General features: G+C 41.9%; 1 protein-coding gene across 17 annotated transcripts in view; it reads right to left on the bottom strand.

Moving 5' to 3' along the window:
• RBFOX1 (RNA binding fox-1 homolog 1) overlaps window positions 1-21,452 on the bottom strand; it is a 2,345,672-nt gene that overhangs the window by 685,260 nt on the left and 1,638,960 nt on the right. For all 17 annotated transcript variants that reach the window (XM_070460568.1, XM_070460569.1, XM_070460570.1 and 14 more), the window contains one exon: window positions 20,709-20,750. In XM_070460568.1, coding sequence (XP_070316669.1) covers window positions 20,709-20,750 — 42 coding nt within the window. The remainder of the gene's footprint in view (window positions 1-20,708; window positions 20,751-21,452) is intronic.

Here is a 21,452-nt window from a genome sequence, read left to right as displayed (position 1 = left end):
GGTAATAAATGCACTGACTTTATTAGCCCCCGTGCACCTAAAATTCTCATTTTATTTTTCTCAAGAAAACTCCTCATGTAAAACTCATTGCAGCTTGCAAAATAACACTGACATAGGTCAGTTCAACAGGAAAGAAAGAAAGTGAATGTGTTAGTCACTCGGTCGTGTCTGACTCTTTGCTAACCATGGACTGCAGTGCACCAGGCTCCTCTGTCCACGGAATTCTCCAGGCAGGAATACTGGAGTGGGTTGCCATTCTCTTCTCCAGGGGATCTTCCTGACCCAACCTGGGTCTCCCACACGGCAGGCGGATTCTTTACCTTCTAAGCCACATTGACTTGATGGTACCTTGGTGCTCTAATGATGAGATTCCCCTCTTTCAGAGATTATCTGAAAGAGGACTAGCCTGATTGCAGTATCCCATGTGTTGCTGATAAGCTGCTTCCTCAGAGTTATCATTCCCCCTAGGTTAAGACTTAAAGAGATTTCTGAGCAGGAAGTTGTAGGTATACCACGAGTCTGGATGAGGAAAATCTCTGGGATCTAATCCACTAAAATGGTCCTGCTCTAAGAAATCAGACTGCTGTCTCGCCCACCCCACCCACCCTCCCACACCTGCTAATACCACATACTTCCAAGCTGTTCTAGAAATGCAATGTTAGAAAACTGTTAGAAAGTAAGTGTTTAAGATAACAACCAGAAGCCTGTTTTGCGGTCTCAAGAGAGGTGACACTGCTGTATGTAGAATGACCTACGTCATTATCCCAGGGGCTCATGAGAGGTATATGAGTGGGCTTGTCAACCATGACATTGAGACAGGGATTTACAGCCATAAATCCAGAATATGTACAAACTGTCACAAGTAGGTATTTGGTTGGTAATGGAAAAGTGGCATTTAGAACTGTTTACACATCCTCTGTGTTGTTCATTCCACTGCAAACATTTAAAGAAAGTCAAATATTTGTAAGGAGACACCCAGTTGATGCATTTGAGTGAAACTGGGATGGCATACGATTTAGGTTTTCATATGAAAATATTCTACATCTCCACAAATAAATTTAGCATATCTTATTTATTTTTAATAGATTATGTGACTCTTCTTACATTTTTAACACTAGATGCCTGCTAAGTTGATTCAGCCATGTCCAACTCTTTGCTACCCTATAGACTATAGTCCGCCAGGCTCCTCTATCCATGGGATTCTCCAGGCAAGAATACTGGAGTGGGTTGCCATTTCCTTCTCTAGGGGATCTTCCCAACCCAGGGATCAAAACTGCGTCTCTTACATCTTTTGCAGTGGCAGGAGGGTTAGCAAGAAGCCCTTTTAACACTTGGGTAAAGGCAATTTTTCCTTTCCACTTAACTCTGCAAAAAATAAAAGCAGCACATGCGTGATGATGAATACTGATAACAAGTAACAAACTATAGCATTCACATTATCTAAATAAAGCAACAGTTCTCAGTTTCAAAAATTTGTCTCCATGTAAGCCCAACATCTCATAGATTTTTATTTATTTAAAAATTGTCTTTTAAAGAAAAAGCTAAAAATCTGGATATTTATGTGAAAATTTCAATTTTTTAAATACTGGCAAACATTATGATTATTATTATTTTTATTCTGTCACTGTGCATGCCAAAAAGTGTCCCAAAGCAACACAGCAGCCTTAAGTTCTCCACTTCACAATCATCTTCTAGAGTTCACTGGGGACCTTCGGTGCTGTAGTTTTTTAAAAGTTCCCTAAAATTAATAACTGGGAGCATCTGAGGACCTTGGTTATCAACAAGCAATGAAGCACTTTTATTGCTGGTGTCCAGGACAGGGGTTTATATTACAATGGTTTTATTTTATCCAACCTCAACTATTCCCTATATATGCAGAAATCACTGTAGTCTGCACTTTTGCAATAGGACGAGACTATCTATCTTAGTGAGATCACCCCCCAGCTTCAGCCCCATTACTCACAAACTTCCAATAACGTTGGCTCTCTATCTCGACTACTTTAGAGTTTACCATATATGCCTTCTTCATTATTGTGGATCTCTTCGCCATTTCTCTCTTTTTCTTTAATTCCCAATCTTTGACTTCCCTTGACACTGCTATCAATGAGTTCTTTTTCTATCTCTCACTGATTTTCATCCCCAGAAGTCTGCACAATGTTTCACCGGGATGGTCCTATGGTCTTAGTCATCTATACTCAGAATGCACAACAGACAGAACACAGACTGTCTTTCCAAGAGAAGATGCTCTCTGTGTATCTTTGCTTTTGAGCAGTTTCTTTATAATATCCTGGGTATGTTATTTCTTTGCATTTAGATTGCTTATATATGTTTTTCCTGTACTCTCAGGATTTATAGGTTGGTATTTTATAGGTTGATGTTTTCACCATAGTTGGAAAGTTTTTGGTCATTACTTCTTCAAATATATTTTCTGTCCTATTTTCTGTCTCTATCCTCCATTTATAACTTCAATTACATGTATTTAAATGTCTGATATTACCCACAGGCCACAGAGGATTTGTTCAACTATTTCTCAATATTTTTTTCTTCTCTCTGTTCCTCGATGCTACTATTCTATCTTCAGGTTTACTGATTTCTTTATTCAGCACTTTGTAACCTGCTGTTTACATTTCAGATAGTATATATCACCTGAGTCCTAGAATTCAATTTAGTTCCTACTTACAGGTTTCATTCCACTCCTGAGATTTTCATTAATGAACTTACTGTGTCCATCTTTTTCTTTAAATTCTTCAGTGTGTATAATAGTTATTTTTAGAATAATTTGTCTACTCATCTAAAGGTTTGATTCACCTTTTAGTGACTTTCTATTGACTGTTTTGTTGTTGTTGATGTTTTCCTCCTAAGCAGTGGCCAAAAAATGTTTTCTTAAAGGGCCAGAAAAGAAATATTTTAGGATTGTGGACTTTCTGGTCTCTGATGAAACTACCCAACTCTACCACTGGCTGCATCCCAGTGAAACTTTATTTACAAAAGGAGGTGGTTGTCTTACAAGCTGTAATTTGCCACTCCCTGACCTAGATGATTGTTCTTTTCTCTTTTTTCCTCTTCTACACGTGACTAGTGTAGTTGTTGTTCTGTGGTGGACATTTTAATTGATACATGATAGAGGGTCTAAATTTTGTTTTGTTTTTTTTTTTTCCTTTAAGCTACAGTTTTGCTTTTTTGTTGTTGTTGTCATTCTTTTTCTCCCCAGAAACCCTTAAATAATTCGTAAATGCTCTTGACCTCTTCAAGTTCATTTTCATAATTGGTTAGGGCAAGTCTGCTTTGAATTTGTCCATAGTCTTAAGGCATAGCTCTTATTAAAGGGCTGGGATTGGCTGACATTTTCAACAAAGGCCAGATAATGAAAATTTTAGGCTTTGCAGATGACATGTGATTTTAATCACCTATTCTTATTTTTAACCCTTTAAAAACATTTTAAAAATATTCATAAGCCATGGGCTATGCAAAAACAAGCCGCAGGCCAGATGTGGCCTGTGAGGCATAGTTAGTTGACCTTGGACAAAATCAGAGGATGCACTAGTACATTATAATCTCTTATCATAGGGCAGCTCTCTGGGATATAGTTTATCATACAGGTGAAATTATGTCCTGGCCTTCATCCTACTTTCTTTCACTATATTAATAATAAAAACAATATTCAACTTGTATTTTCAAACATTTATCTAGATTCTATTATGTTATAGGCATTAGAGAACAGAAAAGTAAGTAAAATTAGCTCTAGGGGATTAACTATAAGGGTAATAGGAAGGTAGAAAAAAGAGACCATGAACTAGTTAATAGGTAAATAAACTAGGCAATTACAGATTACACATATGAGGGCATGACAAACCACTCCAGTCTTTGCCTAGAGAATCCCATGGACAGAGGAGCTTAGCAGGGGGTCACAAAAAGTTGGACATAACTGAAGTGACTTAGTATGCATGCAAGCATAAAGAAGGTGATAAGCATAGTAACCAAATAAAGAGTAAGAGTAATATTAAGCTTTTGCAAGGTCCTTCTGGCCCAGAAGAGTGAATGGAATGTTGAGAAAACATGATCAGTTGTGCAAAACAGGGGTTTATTGGACGGGACAGAAGGACGATTCATAATTACACCAGAACAACAGTGGTAATTGGGACTGTTCCAAGCAACCCAGAATATATATATTCACCCCAAAAGGGAACAAGAACCAGAAAGCAGGTCAGATTCTTTGAGAGCTCTGGGGGTAATCTGCCTGAGAAATCATGGCAGCCACAACTCTGTTTACGAAAATGGATTTGGAGAGGCACTGACAGATTTGAGAGATCGTACGGATCTCAAATCTGAAGGAGGTTGTAGAGACAAGGAAGATGTAAGAGTCAAGAGCGACACCTTGGTTTTATGGCCTCAGCAAATGAATCAGGATCTCTTACAAGGAGACAGAAGAAGAAAGGAAGACTAGAATGATGGATATGTGTGGAAAGGGAAGATGGATGAACTTGGATTTGGGTATACTGAGTTTGAGATGCTTAAGTAATACTTAAGCTGAAATAAACAGTAGTCTTTGGTTATTAAAACTCAGAATTCAGGCAAGATTTCAAAGTTGGGGGACAGGTGGGGAATATCCTTTAAAAGATCTGCCTCAGGGGCTTCCCTGGTGGCTCAGTGGTAAATAATCTGCCTGTCAATGCAGGAGACACGGGTTCCATCCCTGGTCGAGGAAGGTCCACATGCCACAGAGCACCCAAGCCCATGAACCGCAACTACCAAGCCTGTGTTCCGGGGCCTGGGAGCCACAGGTGCTGAGCCCACATGCTGCAGCTACTGAAACCCGCAAGCCCTAGAGCCCATGTTCCACAGCAAGAGAAATGATGAGAATCCCATGCATCTCAACTAGAGAAATAGCCCCCACTCGCCGCAACTAAAGAAACGCGTGCACAGCAACAAAGACCCAGCACAGCCAAAAATAAATAGACAAATAAATAAAATTATTTTTAAAAAATCCATCCCATCTTGGCATCTAGGATGAGCAATACTATCCTTCTCTGAGCTCTCACAGCACCCCATTTCATACCTACTAAATGGCATTTTCTTCTGCCTTATTTTATTATTACTTATTTCCACATTTCACACCTTCGAGAAGACTGCATACCCCTCAAAGGCAAGATACCTACTTACTTTGCCTTAAGGGTTAGATAGCTACTTTCCCGGTGGTGTACAGATGCTCAGTAGAAACTATTAGAATAACATCATTGTCCTAAGATGCTGAAGGATCAACACTTCTTAAGATGACAGGTTTATAGTAGCAGCAAAGAAGCCGAGCCTTTGAAGAATCTACAGTGTGTTAAATCAGATGGGACCCACATTTTTCAGGCTTGGGGTAAGGATGTGTCCATGAAGAGCTAGCCTGTTTGTTAGTTCATTTCTCTTATTGGCAAATGTATCCAGAAGAAGGCATGACCACATGCCTCTCTGGGCAAAACTGCAGGCCCTAAAGACTCTGCAAATTCAGACCTGATCCCTGCTCACTGGTTTATCAACCCTCCTAACCGCAGTCTTGTCAGCTCTGGTTTTTATTGACCTTAATCAATCTGGTATCTATAAAGTTAGGTCAGGACCTTCCTGGTAGTTCAGTGGTAAATAATTCACCTGTCAAGGCAGGAGACACCAGAGATGCGGGTTCAATTCCTGGGTCGGGAAGATCCCCTGGAGAAGGAAATGTCAACTCAATCCAGTGTTCTTGCCTGGAGGATCCCATGGATGGAGGAGTCTGGCGGGCTACAGTCCATGGGGTCGCAAAGAATCAGACACGATTAGAGAATGAACAACGAGTTTTGTTACAATTCCCCAATCTGCATCACCTGATTAGCTGAGGAGAGAAAATGGATAAGTCTCAAGTTTTAGTTTGAGGCAACTTTGCGAAAATATTCTAGACATGATGCTTTTGGCTGTTTAGCAAATTATGCTTCCTGGGGCTATGTTCCCAAATCACTTAATGCAAAGGGAGATGACTCTGCTTAGGAATATGTAGGAGCAAATAAGCAAAACCAGGTTAATCAAAACCACTTAAACATCAACTCAGCTATCTTGAAAACTGTCCTATGTTTAATTCAAACATCTATAAAAACATGCCTTTGGCTTAAAAGTGTTGAACCATAAATGCAATCAAGATCAAGGGTATATAGCCATCAAAAATAACACTGTAAAAATCGCCGAAAATGTTTAATCTCTGACTTATTCTTGGCAGAATACTCGGTGAGTGTTACTATCTGTGTACACATGCACTGCATCTTAGACAACGAGCTCATAGAAATCATGACTCTAAGCCTTCTATCCAGGAAGCTTGCTGTATTCTTCACCACAACCTGTAAATCAGAAATACCATCAGAGCAAACACAAACGTACAAACTGTAGCAGCAAAGGCATTGGTCTCCCCACATGCTTGAAGGACATTGTCCTGTCAAAACCGAGTGTCCCAATTACCCTGTTAGCTCAACACAAGTTGCCCAGATGTTGGTAAATGTAATATGAATGAAAGATCAAGCTTGAATCTACTCAAAAATCCAAGACTTCCATCAAGAATAGTGCTGATTCGTCCATCTGATGTGTTGTACCCTCAGGTAACACAGGAGTCTAGAAAATAACCCTTGCCCTCCAAGAGACGACATATATACATATATAAATAAATAAATATATATATTTCTGATTTTAAAACACTCATCAACAGGGCTTCCTTGGTGGCTCAGACAGTGAAAAATATGTCTGCAATGCAGGAGACCCAGATTCAATCCTTGGGTCGGGAAGATCCCCTGGAGAAGGGAATGGCTACCCATTCCAGTACTCTTGCCTAGAGAATCCCTTGAACGGAGGAGCTTGGTGAGCTGCTGTTCTTGGAGTCACAAAGAGTCAGATACGACTGAGTGACTCAGAATGCTAAACAAGGCACAAAAATCCAAGGTACCAAAACACATCAAAATCAACTATATCATCTTGCATCTGTTTAGTAGTAATGTCTTGGAGCTTTACAGGACATGAATAAATCTGCCAGGGGTACCATAACACATACACTGTGAAAGTTAGACAGTAAAGAAGGCTGAGCACTGTAGAAATGATGCTTTCAAATTGTGGTGCTAGAGAAGACTCTTGAGAGTCCCTTGGACTGCAGGAGATCAAACTAGTCAATCTTAAAGGGAATCAATCCTGAATATTCATTGGAAGGACTGATGCTGAGCTGAGACTCCAATACCTTGGCCGCCTATGCGAAGAGTGACTCATTGGGAAAGACCCTGATGCTGGGGAGGACTGAGGCAGGAGGAGAAGGGGGTGGCAGAGGATGAGATGGTTGGATGGCATCACCAACTCAACGGCCATGAATCTGAGCAAACTCCGGGAGACCATGGAGGACAGAGAAATCTGACATGCTGCAGTCCATGGGCTCACAAAGAGTCAGCCACGGCTTAGGGACTGAACAGCAAACAACAAACCATAACACAGTGCTGCAGCCTAGGTAGCTTAAACACTAGCTTTGGAGGTCAAGAGTCTGAGATCAAGGTGTCAGGCAAGTTGGTTTCTTCTGAGGCCTATACTTCTGACTTGAAGATGGCCATGTTCTCCCTGTGTCTGCACATGGCTCTTCCTCTGTGTGTGTCTATGTTCTAATCTCTTCTTCTTATAAAGACATCAGTCCTATTGGAGTAGAGCCCACCCATATGAACTCTTTTTAACTCGATTACCTCTTTAAAGACCCATCTCTAAATACTGTCACATTCTGTTGTATGGGGGGGGCATTAGAATTTCAACATATGAATTTGGCTGGAAATGATTCAGCCCATAATAATATGATAATTTAGTATCTCTAGGGAGCAGTTAGGGCATCAAAATGTTTTACCAACTAAGTTTGACAAAAAAAGAAAAAAAAATGGTAGTTTTCATTAATACTCTAGGTGGCCTCTGGGGTATACGGTGAGAAGCACTGGGCTTCCTAAGTGGCTCAGAGGTAAAGAATCCACCTGCCAATGCAGGAGACATGGGTTTGATCTCTGGGTCAGGAAGATTCCTTTGGAGAAGGAAATGGCAACCCACTCCAGTATTCTTGCCTGGGAAATCCCATGGACAGAGGAGCATGGTGGGCTACAGTCCATGGGCCACAAAGAGTTTCACACAACTAAGCGACTGAGCGTGCACACACACAGAGAAGCATTAACTAAGTGACGAGTGATGATCTTGCATCAACGCTCCTCTATCTGCAGGGATCTGGGTGATTCCTTGTGGCTGAAAGAGAATATCTTACTTGTTCAAAAAAGGAATAAGCTTTGACATGCCACTCAGGCTTATGCCAACTCAATGAAATAAACAAATGTAGGTAAAACATCTGGCCCTATGTCCTCTGTGGACGGAAACTGATAGCTGCCTTCCCTTGGTCTATCAATCCAAAGTCTATCAGTGCCAAAAGGCAGTGCTGATCCACATAGCCATCAGGGAAGCATTTTAGAAAATGATACAAGACTTGGCTTTTAGCAAACCTTTAACCAAGCTCTCGGCTCTGCAATTCTCCCAAGTTTAGCAGATGTCCCCAGTGTATCTCTAAAGGTTCTTTGATCACAGGCCAAAGGAATGAATTCTGACTAACTTCAGCAGAAAAAGAGATCACTGGAAGGATATGCAATAACTCCACAGAGAGCTGGATAATCAAGCATAAGTATAAAAAGAAGAAGCACGGTGGATCTGCAAGGCTAACTTTAGGAAGGGGCTTCCTCACTCAGTCTTACCAGGATGTCACCCCTGAAATGGATCAACTCCAGCTTGTTGTCGTAATTTTTTTTCCCTATTGGGTATCACTGCCATCCACATCTGCCACAGTTTCAATGAGCATGTTTTTTTTTTTTCTTCTTCTTCTTCTTCTTTCATGTATTGATTGTTAGTCGCTCAGTTGTGTCTAACTCTTTGCAACCCCATGGACTGTAGCCCATCAGGCTCCTCTGTCCACAGAATTCCCTAGGCAAGAATACTGGAAAGAAAGTGAAAGTCACTTAGTCATGTCTGACACTTTGTGACCCATGGACGATACAGTCCATGGAATTCTCCAGGTCAGAATAATGGAGTGGGTAGCCTTTCCCTTCTCCAGGGGATCTTCCCAACCCAAGGATCAAACCCAGGTCTCCCGCATTGCAGGCAGATTCTTTACCAGCTGAGCCTCCAGGAAAGTTATTTCCTTCTCTAGGGGATCTTCCTGACCCAGGGACCAAATCTTGGGCTCCCACATTTCAGATAGATTCTTCACCATCTGGGCCAACAGGGAAGTCCTGTTGAGAGTGTCCTCCTAAATTGCATATACTCAAATCCTAATGCCCAATGTGATAGTTGTTGGAGGTGGGGTCTTTGAAGGGTGATTAGGTCATAAGGGTGGGGCCCCCACAAATGGGATTAGTGGCCCCATTATAAAAAGACCCCAGAGAGATCCCCTGCTCCTTCCACTATGTCAGGCTATAATGAGAAGCCAACTCCTCACCAAACATCCTGGCACCCTGGCCTCAAACTTCCACCCTTCAAAAACAGTGAGAAATACATTTCTGTTGTTGATAAGTCACCCAATTGTGGTATTTTGTTAAAACAGCCTGAATGGACTGAGACCCCCATCAACATCTTGGCAGAGGGAATCCCACTGGCTGCCTGGGCTATATCTATATCATTTGGCTTATTTATTGCCTCTGTAAGAATGAACACGGGACTTCCCAAGTGGCTCATTGGTAAGGAATTCACCTGTCAAGCAGGCGAGGAGGATTTGATCCCTGAGTCAGGAAGATTCGCTGGAGAAGGAAAGGGCAACCCACCCCAGTATTCTTGCCTGGGAAATCCCATGGACAGAGGAGTCTGACAGGTTACAATCCATGGGGTCACAGAGTCAGACGTGACTGAGCGACTAAACAACAAAGAATGAACATGTAAGGGAAGAGAATTAACCCCAAGAGCGCACAGAATGCTGTTCCCTGAGTGTAGGGATGCTTGCTGGACACCAACAATAAACAAGCATGTGTCCACGACACCTGCTATGTGCTTGCAAACAGCACAGCCTGAGTACGGGATCTGTAAAGAGAGCTAATGATGAGCTTATGATGCTCTTATGATGGAGGGTAGGAGGCCTTGTTGTCTGATGAAAACTTGCCTCTTTCTTCACCCAAGCAGAGGAAAGTACACATACTTATTTATTGATTCCTGCCCCATTCTCCCTGTTCCCTATAAGTTTTTTTTTTTTTTTCTTGGAATGGCATTTAGATCTCACAAGTACACTGCAAGTGGGTAAGTCTTCACTGAGGCATCAGTCATAGAAATGAGGAATGCTGATGACAAATTGAAATGTCAGCATTACTAGCAGTTTTGTTGGAAGCTGTTTGATACTGATTTAATGATAAAGCAAGAAATAGGACAAATGTGACCTGGAAAGGTGGGGATGCTGACGTGGGAAACTAGGCTAAAATGAAAGCAAAGTAAAAGGAAAATAAATATTAGGCCAAGTGTGCTAAATGTAAGAACTCTGGAGTCTTCCCCAGAGGAAGCGATGAAATGCCTGAGGAGATGCAAAGGAGGACAGATGCATTATCACACAAGTGAGTGCCAGGATTCAACATCTAAGATGTAGGGAGGTAGCTACCTATACCTCTCTCTGTGTAACCGTGCCTCACTATGAAGATGGGAAAACTAGTGTCTGTAACTAGTCAGCTGGTTTCTTGATCCATTATCCTTCCAGCTCATCTGCTACTGATCTTTTGAATGTTGCGGAACCCGTGAGATCTGGAAGGAAGAGCATGCAAAAATGAAGACAACATTTTTTTTTATTTAAATGTATTTATGAATTTCTTATTTTAGTAGGGAAGCTGCCCCTGGAGAATTTTCTGGTGGTCTGAATTACAGTCAATTCTACAAGTAGAGAGCTAATTATTTTGCTGAAGCTCCAATAATTTGGCCATCTGATGCAAAGAACTAACTCATTGGAAAAGACCCTGATGCTGGGAAGACTGAATCAGGAGGAGAAGGGGGATGACAGAGGATGAGATGGTTGGATGGCATCACCAACTCCACAGACATGAGTTTGAGCAAATTCCGGGAGATGGTGAAGGACAGGGAAGCCTGGTGTGCTGCAGTCCATGGGGTCGCAGAGAGTCAGACACACTTCGGGACTGAATAACAACAAATTCTCTTTGGTTGGGAAAAATCTCTAAAATGGGACCATTAGTTTTATAAGATTAAAGCAAGCATCAATCTTTCTGTTTTTTTCCTTGTGTGTGCACACCTGAATATATGTGGAAGCAAAGAACCTGGTAGGGGCAATGATGGTGAGTCATTTAAGTCATGCACACTGGATTTCTGTCACCTCTTGAGTATTTGGCAAAGATTTGTTGTTGTTCAATAGCTTTGCCAATCACCAAAGCCTGACTTCAACAGAGTTTTGGGGATGTTAACATAGATGATAATGTTCATGCCTCTAGAGAAGTGGTTATGAAGACAGAATGATCTAGACAGGGAAGTTACCAGACACTTGTTAAGAAAAGAGAATATTCTGGAGCAGCTGAGCATCAGTTTGCATTGGACAAGCCCTGTGATACATATGTGGACAATGTCACTCTCTATGTGGAGATCCAGAAACTACTTGCTGGGGGATCCTGAGAAAGAGGATAAACTTTTCCCTCCATTCTAGATTGATGGGTTAGCACATAAAAATAAGCACAATTTTATTTTGTGTTTCAAGCCCTTGTATCAGCTCTCGAGAAGGCATCTCATTTGGGAATGGGAGAAGGTAGTTCATTAGAAGCCTTTGAAAAGAAGGAATCACTTTTAAAGAGATACAGAGGTTTCTTAAATTTTTTGCTTTAATGTAAAATGTATTAATGTGCATTAATTTATTGATCTTTGATGTTGAGTACAAGGCCTTTGAGTGCCGACTGAAATCCCTCATCATCTTTTCCACACAAACCTCATCCATATTTCTCAGTCTCCAGTGGAAGTCAGCCAACCATGGCTTGGGGGCCAAACCTGACCCAACCCTTATTCTTGTAAATAAAGTTTTATTGGAACACAGCCTTGCTCATTCATTTTGTCTATGGCTGTTTAAGTGCTACGAAGACAATTTTGAATAATAGTGGTAGAAAATGTATTGCTGTGAAGCCTAAAAGACCCATTATCTGGCCGTTTACAGAAAAAGTTTGCCAAGCTCTGATCTATACTATCAGTTCTGGCTTTGTTTAATGTTAAGCAAGAATTCCAAGATGCATTTGAAAAATTCTGAGTGCATAATCTTTCCAGATTTCTGAGGGTTCTTTTTCTGCTAATATGTTAGCATCCTCTTACAGCTAATCTAAATAATGTTTGAGGCTTGCTTTCATAGACTGTTTCCAAAGCATTAACTTAGTTTTCAGAGAAACAGCTCTTTTTCTTATTGCACTCATTTTTCACCAGTTTACATAATATTCCACTAAATAATGTAATTACAATAACAAGTGCAGCTGGCAGAAGCAGGTCTGGGAATAAATACAACTGACTCTTGGCAAGCAGACACCTCAACGGGTGAAGAGAAAGGTGAGGCTGCACAAAACAGTCAGTTCACAGGCTGCACAGACATCTGTCAATATGTTTTATAAAGGATAGGACGGTGTGTGTTACTCTGGCTGGTTTGATAAGTGGAAGCCAATTAGGTATGTGTTTCCATCCGGGTCCTTTTACACAGCATCTCTCATTTCAGGAAATTATCATTTCCTCCTGTACCATTTTGTGCTGGTCTTTTAACAAATACAGATTTTCTCCACCAACCTGTAAGGTTTGGGAGAATGGCAGCCATGTAGGTTTTGCGATACCCTTCTGTCTCCACCACTTGGCACAGTGATGGGCATATGGTACATGATCCAAAAACACTTCTGGGCTTCCCTGGTCGTTCACTGGTAAAGAACCTGCCTGCCAATGCAGGAGACATGGGTTGGACCCCTGATCCAGGAAGATCCCACGGGCCGAGAAGCAACTAAGCCCTTGTGCCACGACTACTGAGTCCATGCTCCAGACCCAGGAGCCGTAACTACTGAAGCCTGCATGCCCTAGATTCTACAATATTAACAGTAATGTAGTTAATATTTATTTTTAAAGCAACTCATTTTTAACCTAAATAGATGGACTTGCCAAGGAAACTTTGTGCTGCCTCTGCAAAAGAGAACCATATCTACAGTCATGAATGTAAGAGAATGCAATGAGAAGCCTGGGCACTTTAACTAAAGAGTGACCCCCTGCCTGCCGCAACAAAAGAAAAGCCTGCGGCAATGACGGGCAGCACAGCCAAAAAAAGTAAAATTATATTAAAAAAAAAAACAAGCTGACTATGCTGGTTTGCATATAGCCCTTTCCCTTATCTACACACCCCCGAAAAAGCAAACAAACTCCTTGAATAAACAGTTGAAGGGAAGGAGACACTCTTACTTAGAATGTGCCATTCTAAACCTGTAATCCCCAAACCATGAATCTTGTGAGGTCATTTCAAGGAGTAGGGAGCTGACATTTCGTTCCCTGCTGTCCTAAGACCCATCGAGGATAGCTGGGCCTTTTGGAGGGTGGGGGGCAGAGAGGCAGGGAAAGATGGCTTTGATGTTGACAGCTCACTTCCCAGGAGGTTGGGAAAGTTTCATTTTCTGATGCCCGGATGAAGGCAATGGGTTTAGGCCAAGAGGATCATTAGCCATTTGCATTCTGCAATCCACATCACTCTTGCATCGAGCAGAAATGAGAAACTTGCTTCTAACTGGCAAATTAAATATTGATAAGGCAGATCTGCTCAACAATATCTTTCACAAGGCTGGCGCTATCATTTTAGTGTTTCTAAAACTTCCGTCATTTGCATTCCAGTGTCACAATTTTTGTCATAACTGCAGGCAATCTGTAACATTATGTAGTTAATATTTATCTTTAAAGCAGCTCGTTTTTAACCTAAATAGATGTATTTGCCGAAGAAACTTTGTGTTGACGCTGCAAACAGAAAATCGTATCTACAGTCATGAATGTAAGTTAATAGAAAAAAATTAATACCTAATAATTATTACCAACCTTTACCGGACACTGTTCTAAGACACGAATGCACCTCATATGCATTAATTATTTTAATCTTTGTTTGCTGGCACGCACATACACACAACTTATTAAATGCATGCAGCTATAATCTCCATTAAAAGAGGAGGAATTGGAGGAAGAGAAGATTTAAGTAACACGCTTAAGTACTAAATCACAGTCTAGATTTTTATCTCAGTAGGCCTAGCTCCAGGCCCCTTGTTCTTAACTACGATATTTTGCAAACAGTGTTTTTAAAGTCTGGATAGATGCCTTGACTGCTGCAGGCTTTAAGCCTGAGGCATGCTCCTTTTCTGTTAAAAAAAAAGAAGAACTTAGAAATTGGTAGAGACTTGTTAAAGATTCCTCATTTAAACAGGGTTTCTCATTGACATAAAGACGATCGAGAGAGAACTGAAAAGGGAGTAACTTCCTAAGTGATTCATCATTTCCTTTTAACTTGACGTTCACCACCTGGAGGCTGGATCATGCTGGGTAGGTGTCTCACTTTGGGAAACACTGGGCTATAAGTGGGATGATATCGTTTAGTCACTAAGTCTTGTCAGACTCTTGCGACATCATGGACTGTAGCCTGCCCGGCTCCTCTGTCCATGGGATTCTCCAGGCAAGACTACTGGAGTGGGTTGCCGTTTCCTTCTCCAAGGGATCTTCCTGACCCGAGGATTGAACTCACATTGGCAGGCAGATTCTTTACCACTGAATCACCTGGGAAACCCTTAAGTGGAGTGTAGCATACTTATTTCCCAGTAGTATGCTACTGTAGCATACTTATTTTGCTCAGCTCTGGTCTCAGTTTGGAAAGTATAGCAAACATCCTTGGGGATATTTACTCGCTGGCAATGATCTTCTTTCTCAGATTATTCAGTCACCCCTCAATAGTTGACCCTGGGCAACTAGCTTTATTTACACTGCCCCTTTAACACAGCTGATTGGACCACAGTGAGGAACTGACCGAAGGTTGGGCCAACCAGAGTCCTTTTCCAGGAAATCTATAATCAGGATTCATGAACACCTGTACCCGGAGGAACAAATGCTGCATAAATCTTAGTGGCTGGAAAGTGCCATGTGCCTAAAGAAGGTGAAGAGAGCCTTCAAAAAGCAATGCCAAAGAGTGGACCCACAGGATAAACAAACAGAAGAGGTAGGAAAAAGCTGCCTGAATCCTGATAGCTTTCAGTTTCTAAGCTCTGTTCCTTGTGAGGCCTGATTACTTGCCTTTTCTGCTTAGGCTGGCCCAAGCCAGTTTCTATCATCTGCTAACTAAGTGAGGGGTGGTTTTCTTCTGAAGACATTACCACGCCATCAGGTACAGAAACCATCCTCTGAATTATTATTATTATTATTTTTGTTTGGGGATAGCGTGGGGACAGACAGACTCTGAGCACATTTTCTGGCCTGCTAATCCTAGTGGGAGGGCTTCCTTGATGGCTCAGAGGGTAAGGAATCTGATTGCAATGCAGGAGATACAGGAGACATTCAATACCTGGGTCAGGAAGACCCCCTGGAGGAGGAAATGGTAACCCACTCCAGTATTCTTCCCTGAAAAATCCCATAGACAAAGGGGCCTGGTGGGCTACACGGGTCGCAAAGAGTAGGACGTGACTGAGCAACTAACAACACTCACACACCTTCCTAGTGGAAAGAGGGATGAGAGGACCAGTCGGAAGAATGTTAGATCAATAATTGAGAACATCATTGATGATGAGTATATACTTTTTTGGGGAAGAGCTTTATGAAAGTCATTTAATTCAATCAACAATCCTTTGAGAAAGTCTCCCTATTTTGCACGTAGAGAAACTCAAGCATAGACAGGAACCTAAGCCCATCACCAGAGCTCCTAACTGCCCCTAACCACTCAAACTATGCTGCCTCCTGTGATATTCATCTGTCATGTTGCAGGTAAAATTTAAGTCCACAGATGATTCTGATCCACCTGGGAACCAAACCTTCTCCTGCCCGGTAGTGACCTGACCAAACTTCTTCAACAGTTGCTCACCCAAATCCAACAGCTGATAGCCACAGCACAAAAGATCCCTTTGTAACCAAGTATTTTATATGAATGCAAATAAAAATGATTTTTGGATTCTATGACCAAACAATCTTTCCCACTGGGAGATGGATGAGAGTGACAATAATGTACTAAAATCATGCAATTTCTCTCTTAGTTGTTTATTTCTTTGTTGGCTTCCCTTTTGGGGGGCTTCCCTGCTGGCTCAGCTGGTAAAGAATCCGTCTGCAATGCGGGAGACCTGGGTTCGATCCCTGGATTGGGAAGATCCCCTGGAGAAGGAAAAGGTTACCCACTCCAGTATACTGGCCTGGAGCATTCCATGGACTGTATAGTCCATGGGGTCACAAATAGCTGGACACGCTGAGCGACTTACACTCACTTCGTTGGTTTCAGGTGCTGGAGAGGTAAATGTTGATGGGTGGGTTATGACAACGGTCCAACTGGCATTGTTGGGCATCAGTTGGCAGCAAATCTGCGTAAATGCAGCCTACAGTGTCAGGAGAACTTTCAATGCACAGATTTCCTGTTGAGCCCTTGTAAGCTATCACCCCAAGGGGATCCATCAACAGTCTGAGAACATAAACTAGAAGCGGGCTCAGCCTCCTCTAGATTGACAAAATTTAGGATGGAGGGATGAACAGGTTTTCTGTTCTGTTGTTTGCCCACTGGCAACGAGAGTAGTTCCAATAGCCTTCCGAGAAGGGTGAGTCATTGCTCAGAATGACTGGCTGGAGACCATCTCTTGGGAGGAGTAGAGGCCAGGAACTCATGGATGATATGTCTGGGGCTGAGCTAGGTCCTGGAGTGAGGTCTTTGGTCTGCTGCCGATACCCGATGATGAGGGAAAATCAACAAAGACAGGATCCAGGATGGTTCCAAAGAACATAAGGTGAAATACAAAGAGAGTGCCAAGCTGGGTAGAAAAGGCAGTTCGGAAAGGGAGATGCGACCCCTGAGACTGGCAGAGAAAACATCTGTTTCAGATTCCACGAGCCAGAGTTTGGGCATAGCTGAGGCTCTAAGTGTGGTTCCCAAAGTCCTACGTGCCGGGTTAAAGGGGTTGACAGAAAACCAGCAGCACGAGTGAGAGAGAGGACTCATGGGGATTCCTTTCATGGCCGACTCTATTGGGAAACTCCACCAACCAATACGCTCCTCTTCTTCCTGTTTAAGAAAACCCTATCGTCTTCCGGTGACAATGTGCCTGTCCCTGGGGGGCGGGGGAGGGAGCGGAAATCATGGCCACTGTGGCCAATCACTGATCTCCCAGGTCGCTCTGGCAGTGATTGGCATGGTGATTGGCCAATGAGATGAAAAAGAACGTCTGCCTAGAAGGTTTCTGGGAATGATTTTCCCCCAATCAAAAGCAAAAGCTCTGAGGAAACACCTCCTCTTCGCTAGAGAGTGCTGTGTCCAGCATATGATGCTGCTTCTTCCTCTGGGAAGAAGGACAGACAGACCAAGAAAGGCACAAAGATTCTAGATCATTGCCTCCTACCCCTAAATCCACTGAATCAATGCTGAAACTGGGAGATGGCCAAATATTTTTATGTTTTAAAGAATGCTTAGTTTTGCTATAACTTTCAGACAGTAACATTCTAACTGGAAAAACAAAACTGCAATAATTTTCCAAGTGTTTCTCAGAGTGTATTCTGCATCCCCAAGTGGTCTGTGACCAGATGAGTTTGCAAAAAATTGCATACAGAGAGGAGAGGGAGGCTCATGAGGAGGTGTTACATGTATAATTATGGCTAATTTGTGTTCCTGTGGCAGAAACCATCACGACATTGTAAAGCAATTTTCCTCCAATTAAAAAATGTATTTTGTTTTTGTACATTAAAGGCTCTGAGAAGTCCTGCAGCTTAAATGAAAGTAAGTTTGACTCTCTTTAACATAATGAATTGAGTAAAGAATATTTTTAAGATTTTATAATATCTTTTAGAATAAGTACCTCACAGAATGCATTTTTGGGGAAAAAAATAGGATTTGTGAGAAAAGGAGAACAAGAGAGGGTTTTAGATGTACCGATACCTACATGTGTCTACATGCATAAAACATGACTGAGTAGCTGCATCTTTTTATATTATCTGCTGTTCCAGGAGGCCAAGATAAAGGGGTACATTGTATAACCATCCAATTGCCTCCTTGAAATCTGACAACTCAACAGAATGTACTGGTGAAGGGATATAAACTTGGCAACATGGCCGTGGTCCAATAATCCTGGACTGCAAATGCAGTTTGCTGTATTTAAAAGTGTTTTAAGAAGTGAGGCTGGCAGATAGACACCCTTCAATGATGCTGGTAAGTAAACCAGTATCTATTTTTCTCCCACTGCCTCTTTTTCTAAGGAAAAAAGAAATACCACATTTCATTAAAATAGCCAGGTATTTCAGATGAGAAACAGATTTCTTTTCAGGAACACCCCAAAAGTGTGTCTCCCTAACAAAAAAGCAATCACCTTCCTCAAGAAAGTTTTCTTTCAGATAATAGGAGGGCAGAGTATAAAGGCAAGAGAGGACTAAAAGGAAAGGAGGGATCAAGCAGGGAGAAAAAGGAGGAGAAAGAAAACAGAAAAGGAGAAGATAGAGGAAATATCCATAGACAAGACACAGCTGTCAAAGATGAGACAGAGTCTAATAACAGTTGGGTGTCTCCCAGGAGGGAACTGGATGCCTAAGATTCAAATAGGAAGGGAAATCTTCACTGCATTCCCTTGGGCATCATTTAAATTTCAAACCCCATAAATGTGTTTCCCATCGATTGGAATGTATTTATCGATTCAAAACATAAATTACTTTAAAATGTAAAAGCAGACCTCAAGAGCAACAATAAAGCCCCGGTCCATGGTATCAGGGATGGTCTTATACAGGGCTATTGGAGCACCAGGTTAGAGTTAACTGTATGACTCCTCATATCAAATCGCAGCTTGAAATGTATTCAACAGAGTGTGTGTGTGTGTGTTGGGGGGGTGCACTCTATTCTTGTTCCTCGGCCACACCCCTGTTGACAGTACTGACAGTACCCCCATCAATGCAAAATAATAAAGCCCTCCAACTGCACACAAGCACTTCATTACCTCCTGCATCCTTAATTTGCTGGGGGAGTCTCATTTGCCATAGAGATTTCAACTTTTTCTTAATTCTGAGGAATTTATCAAGGCCTCCTGGAGACAAAAAAAAAAAGCACGCATTCCTCTTTATCTAGCTCTGACCTAGTTCTGGCCACATCGTCCCCATCTAAACAGGAAGAGAAATCTGAAGTTGCAATACATTATTTACTAGGATGAACCAGTAATTCAGACTGCAGGGAAAAGCAATAAGAGATCTCAGGAAAGCTTAAAACGTCTTGAAGGCTGTTTCATGAAGAAGTCACAGCTAATGCAGGCACAGGTACTTAGGAGTGAAGTGGGGAGAGATGAGAGGTTAATCCGTAGGGCCGTGCTGGGACGCCACATACAATAAATATGCATAAAAGCAGAAAGCTTCAACCCACCAGCTCTCCGTTCCATGCAACTGGATTTTGTTGTTTGTTTTACATAAGGATTTAACACACCTGATGCCAAAAGCTATTGTAAAATGGAAATAACTCTGCAAATCATTGTCATCTTGAGACTGGCAGGAAGGAAAGGCTCTGAAAAGTTATAAGGTAGAGTATAAACAACAGGAGGACGCATCAATAAACTAGGCGGCTGTAAGCTCTCTTTGAGCACAAGGCTTCCTTAACCCCTAACCTTGCTGTTATGATTCTAAAAGTAACAGATTCCTTTAGTTTTTATAATAAACATGACTATACGACACACAGTCCAGTAAAAATTGCCAGTTTCTACCAGTGACATTAAAGACAGGTCAACTATGACTTCACATTCATCCATCCAAAACATGATGCATTTTTTTAAAAGCACAAATGGGGGGTGGGGGAGGCAATCCAGACATTTCTTAAAATACCACACCCAGGCCATCAAGGATCTCAACCATGACACCTTCACGGCAGAACAGAGCCACCAAGCCGCACTGATAAGCAAACTGTTCTCTGCTCTCATTGACGCGACACTGTTTACAGCTCATCACTTCAGCACTGAGAGAGTTTCATTTTTAGGAAGGTAAATAGCATTTGAGTTTTAAAATTCTGTCTCCTCCTAGACACACACATGCCACTAAAAGGTCTAGGGAGGACTCAAATTCTCCTAGAAAATGTCCTTGACTTAGTAACGGCTCACCCACCCCAGTTAACAGCCACATAGCATTTGAGCCACTCAGCAAAGAGCCTGGCGCTCACATTAAGCAGGCAGCAAGGCGTTCTTTTGACCTTTGTTATTACTTAGACCTCGTACCGTCCATAAAAAGAGTACAATGATGTCAAACAAATTCCAGAAAAGAAGTATTTATTGCTGGATCTAAATCAAAAAATCCATATCTACTATAATGGCACTTCAAAAGAAGATATACTGTATTTACCAACTCAATCAATACTAAATTAGCCGGGATAAATATTTTCAACTCAACCAGTCTTAAGACGAAGCCCGTTATTTAGAATCCTGTGTCTGGGGAGAGACAGGGAAATTTTTGCTTATCACACAGAAACGAGACCCAGGAAGAATTTTACAAGCAGATACACCTACCCTTAGCTGCTCCCTTTCACAATTCATCTGTTGTCTTGAAACCTACAAAGAGAAGAAAAAGAGGGGGGAAATCAGACGGTTCTGCATGAAAACAGCATGAAAGAAAATGGAAAATTACTTCTAATCACTTGGTTCAAAGCAGACCCAGAATTAATTAATTATGCATTTAATGTTTTCTTTAGGTCCAAATAGCTTCCGCTTCTCTTGGAGTTTCAATTGTGTGATCCTGAAACACAACTAGGATGAGCTAGAGTCTTGAAGGTGGATAAAGAGAGGGATGTGAGTGAGGGTGTGGGAGGTAAAATCTGACCAGGGTGAAGCTTTCCCTCTTGCCCTCACACGTGCAGGCATTCAACATGGAAGGTCCACTTACTCAAGCATTAAACAGAATGAAGTAATGTCATCTGCAGCAACATGAATGGACCTAGAGATGGTCATACTGAGTGAAGTCAGATAGAGAAGGAGAAATATCATATGGTATCCCTGATAGGTGGAATCTGAAAAGAAATGATACACAGGAACTTACTTACAAAACAGAGAGAGACTAACAGACCCGGAGAATGAACTTATGCTTGCCAGAGGGGAAAGGATAGTTAGGGAGTTTGGGATCGACACGTGCGCTCCGCTCTATTTAAAATGGATAACCGGCAAGGACCTAGGACAGCACAGAGAACTCTGCTCAATACTGTGTGTGGCCTGGATGGGGGGAGGGTTTGGGGGAGAATGGATACATGCATGTGTATG

The sequence above is a fragment of the Odocoileus virginianus genome, chromosome 33, assembly GCF_023699985.2.
Source record: "Odocoileus virginianus isolate 20LAN1187 ecotype Illinois chromosome 33, Ovbor_1.2, whole genome shotgun sequence".
Taxonomy (NCBI): Eukaryota; Metazoa; Chordata; class Mammalia; order Artiodactyla; family Cervidae; genus Odocoileus; species Odocoileus virginianus.
The sequence above is the reverse complement of the archived record's forward strand: the minus strand, read 5'-3'. Positions and strand labels throughout refer to the sequence as shown.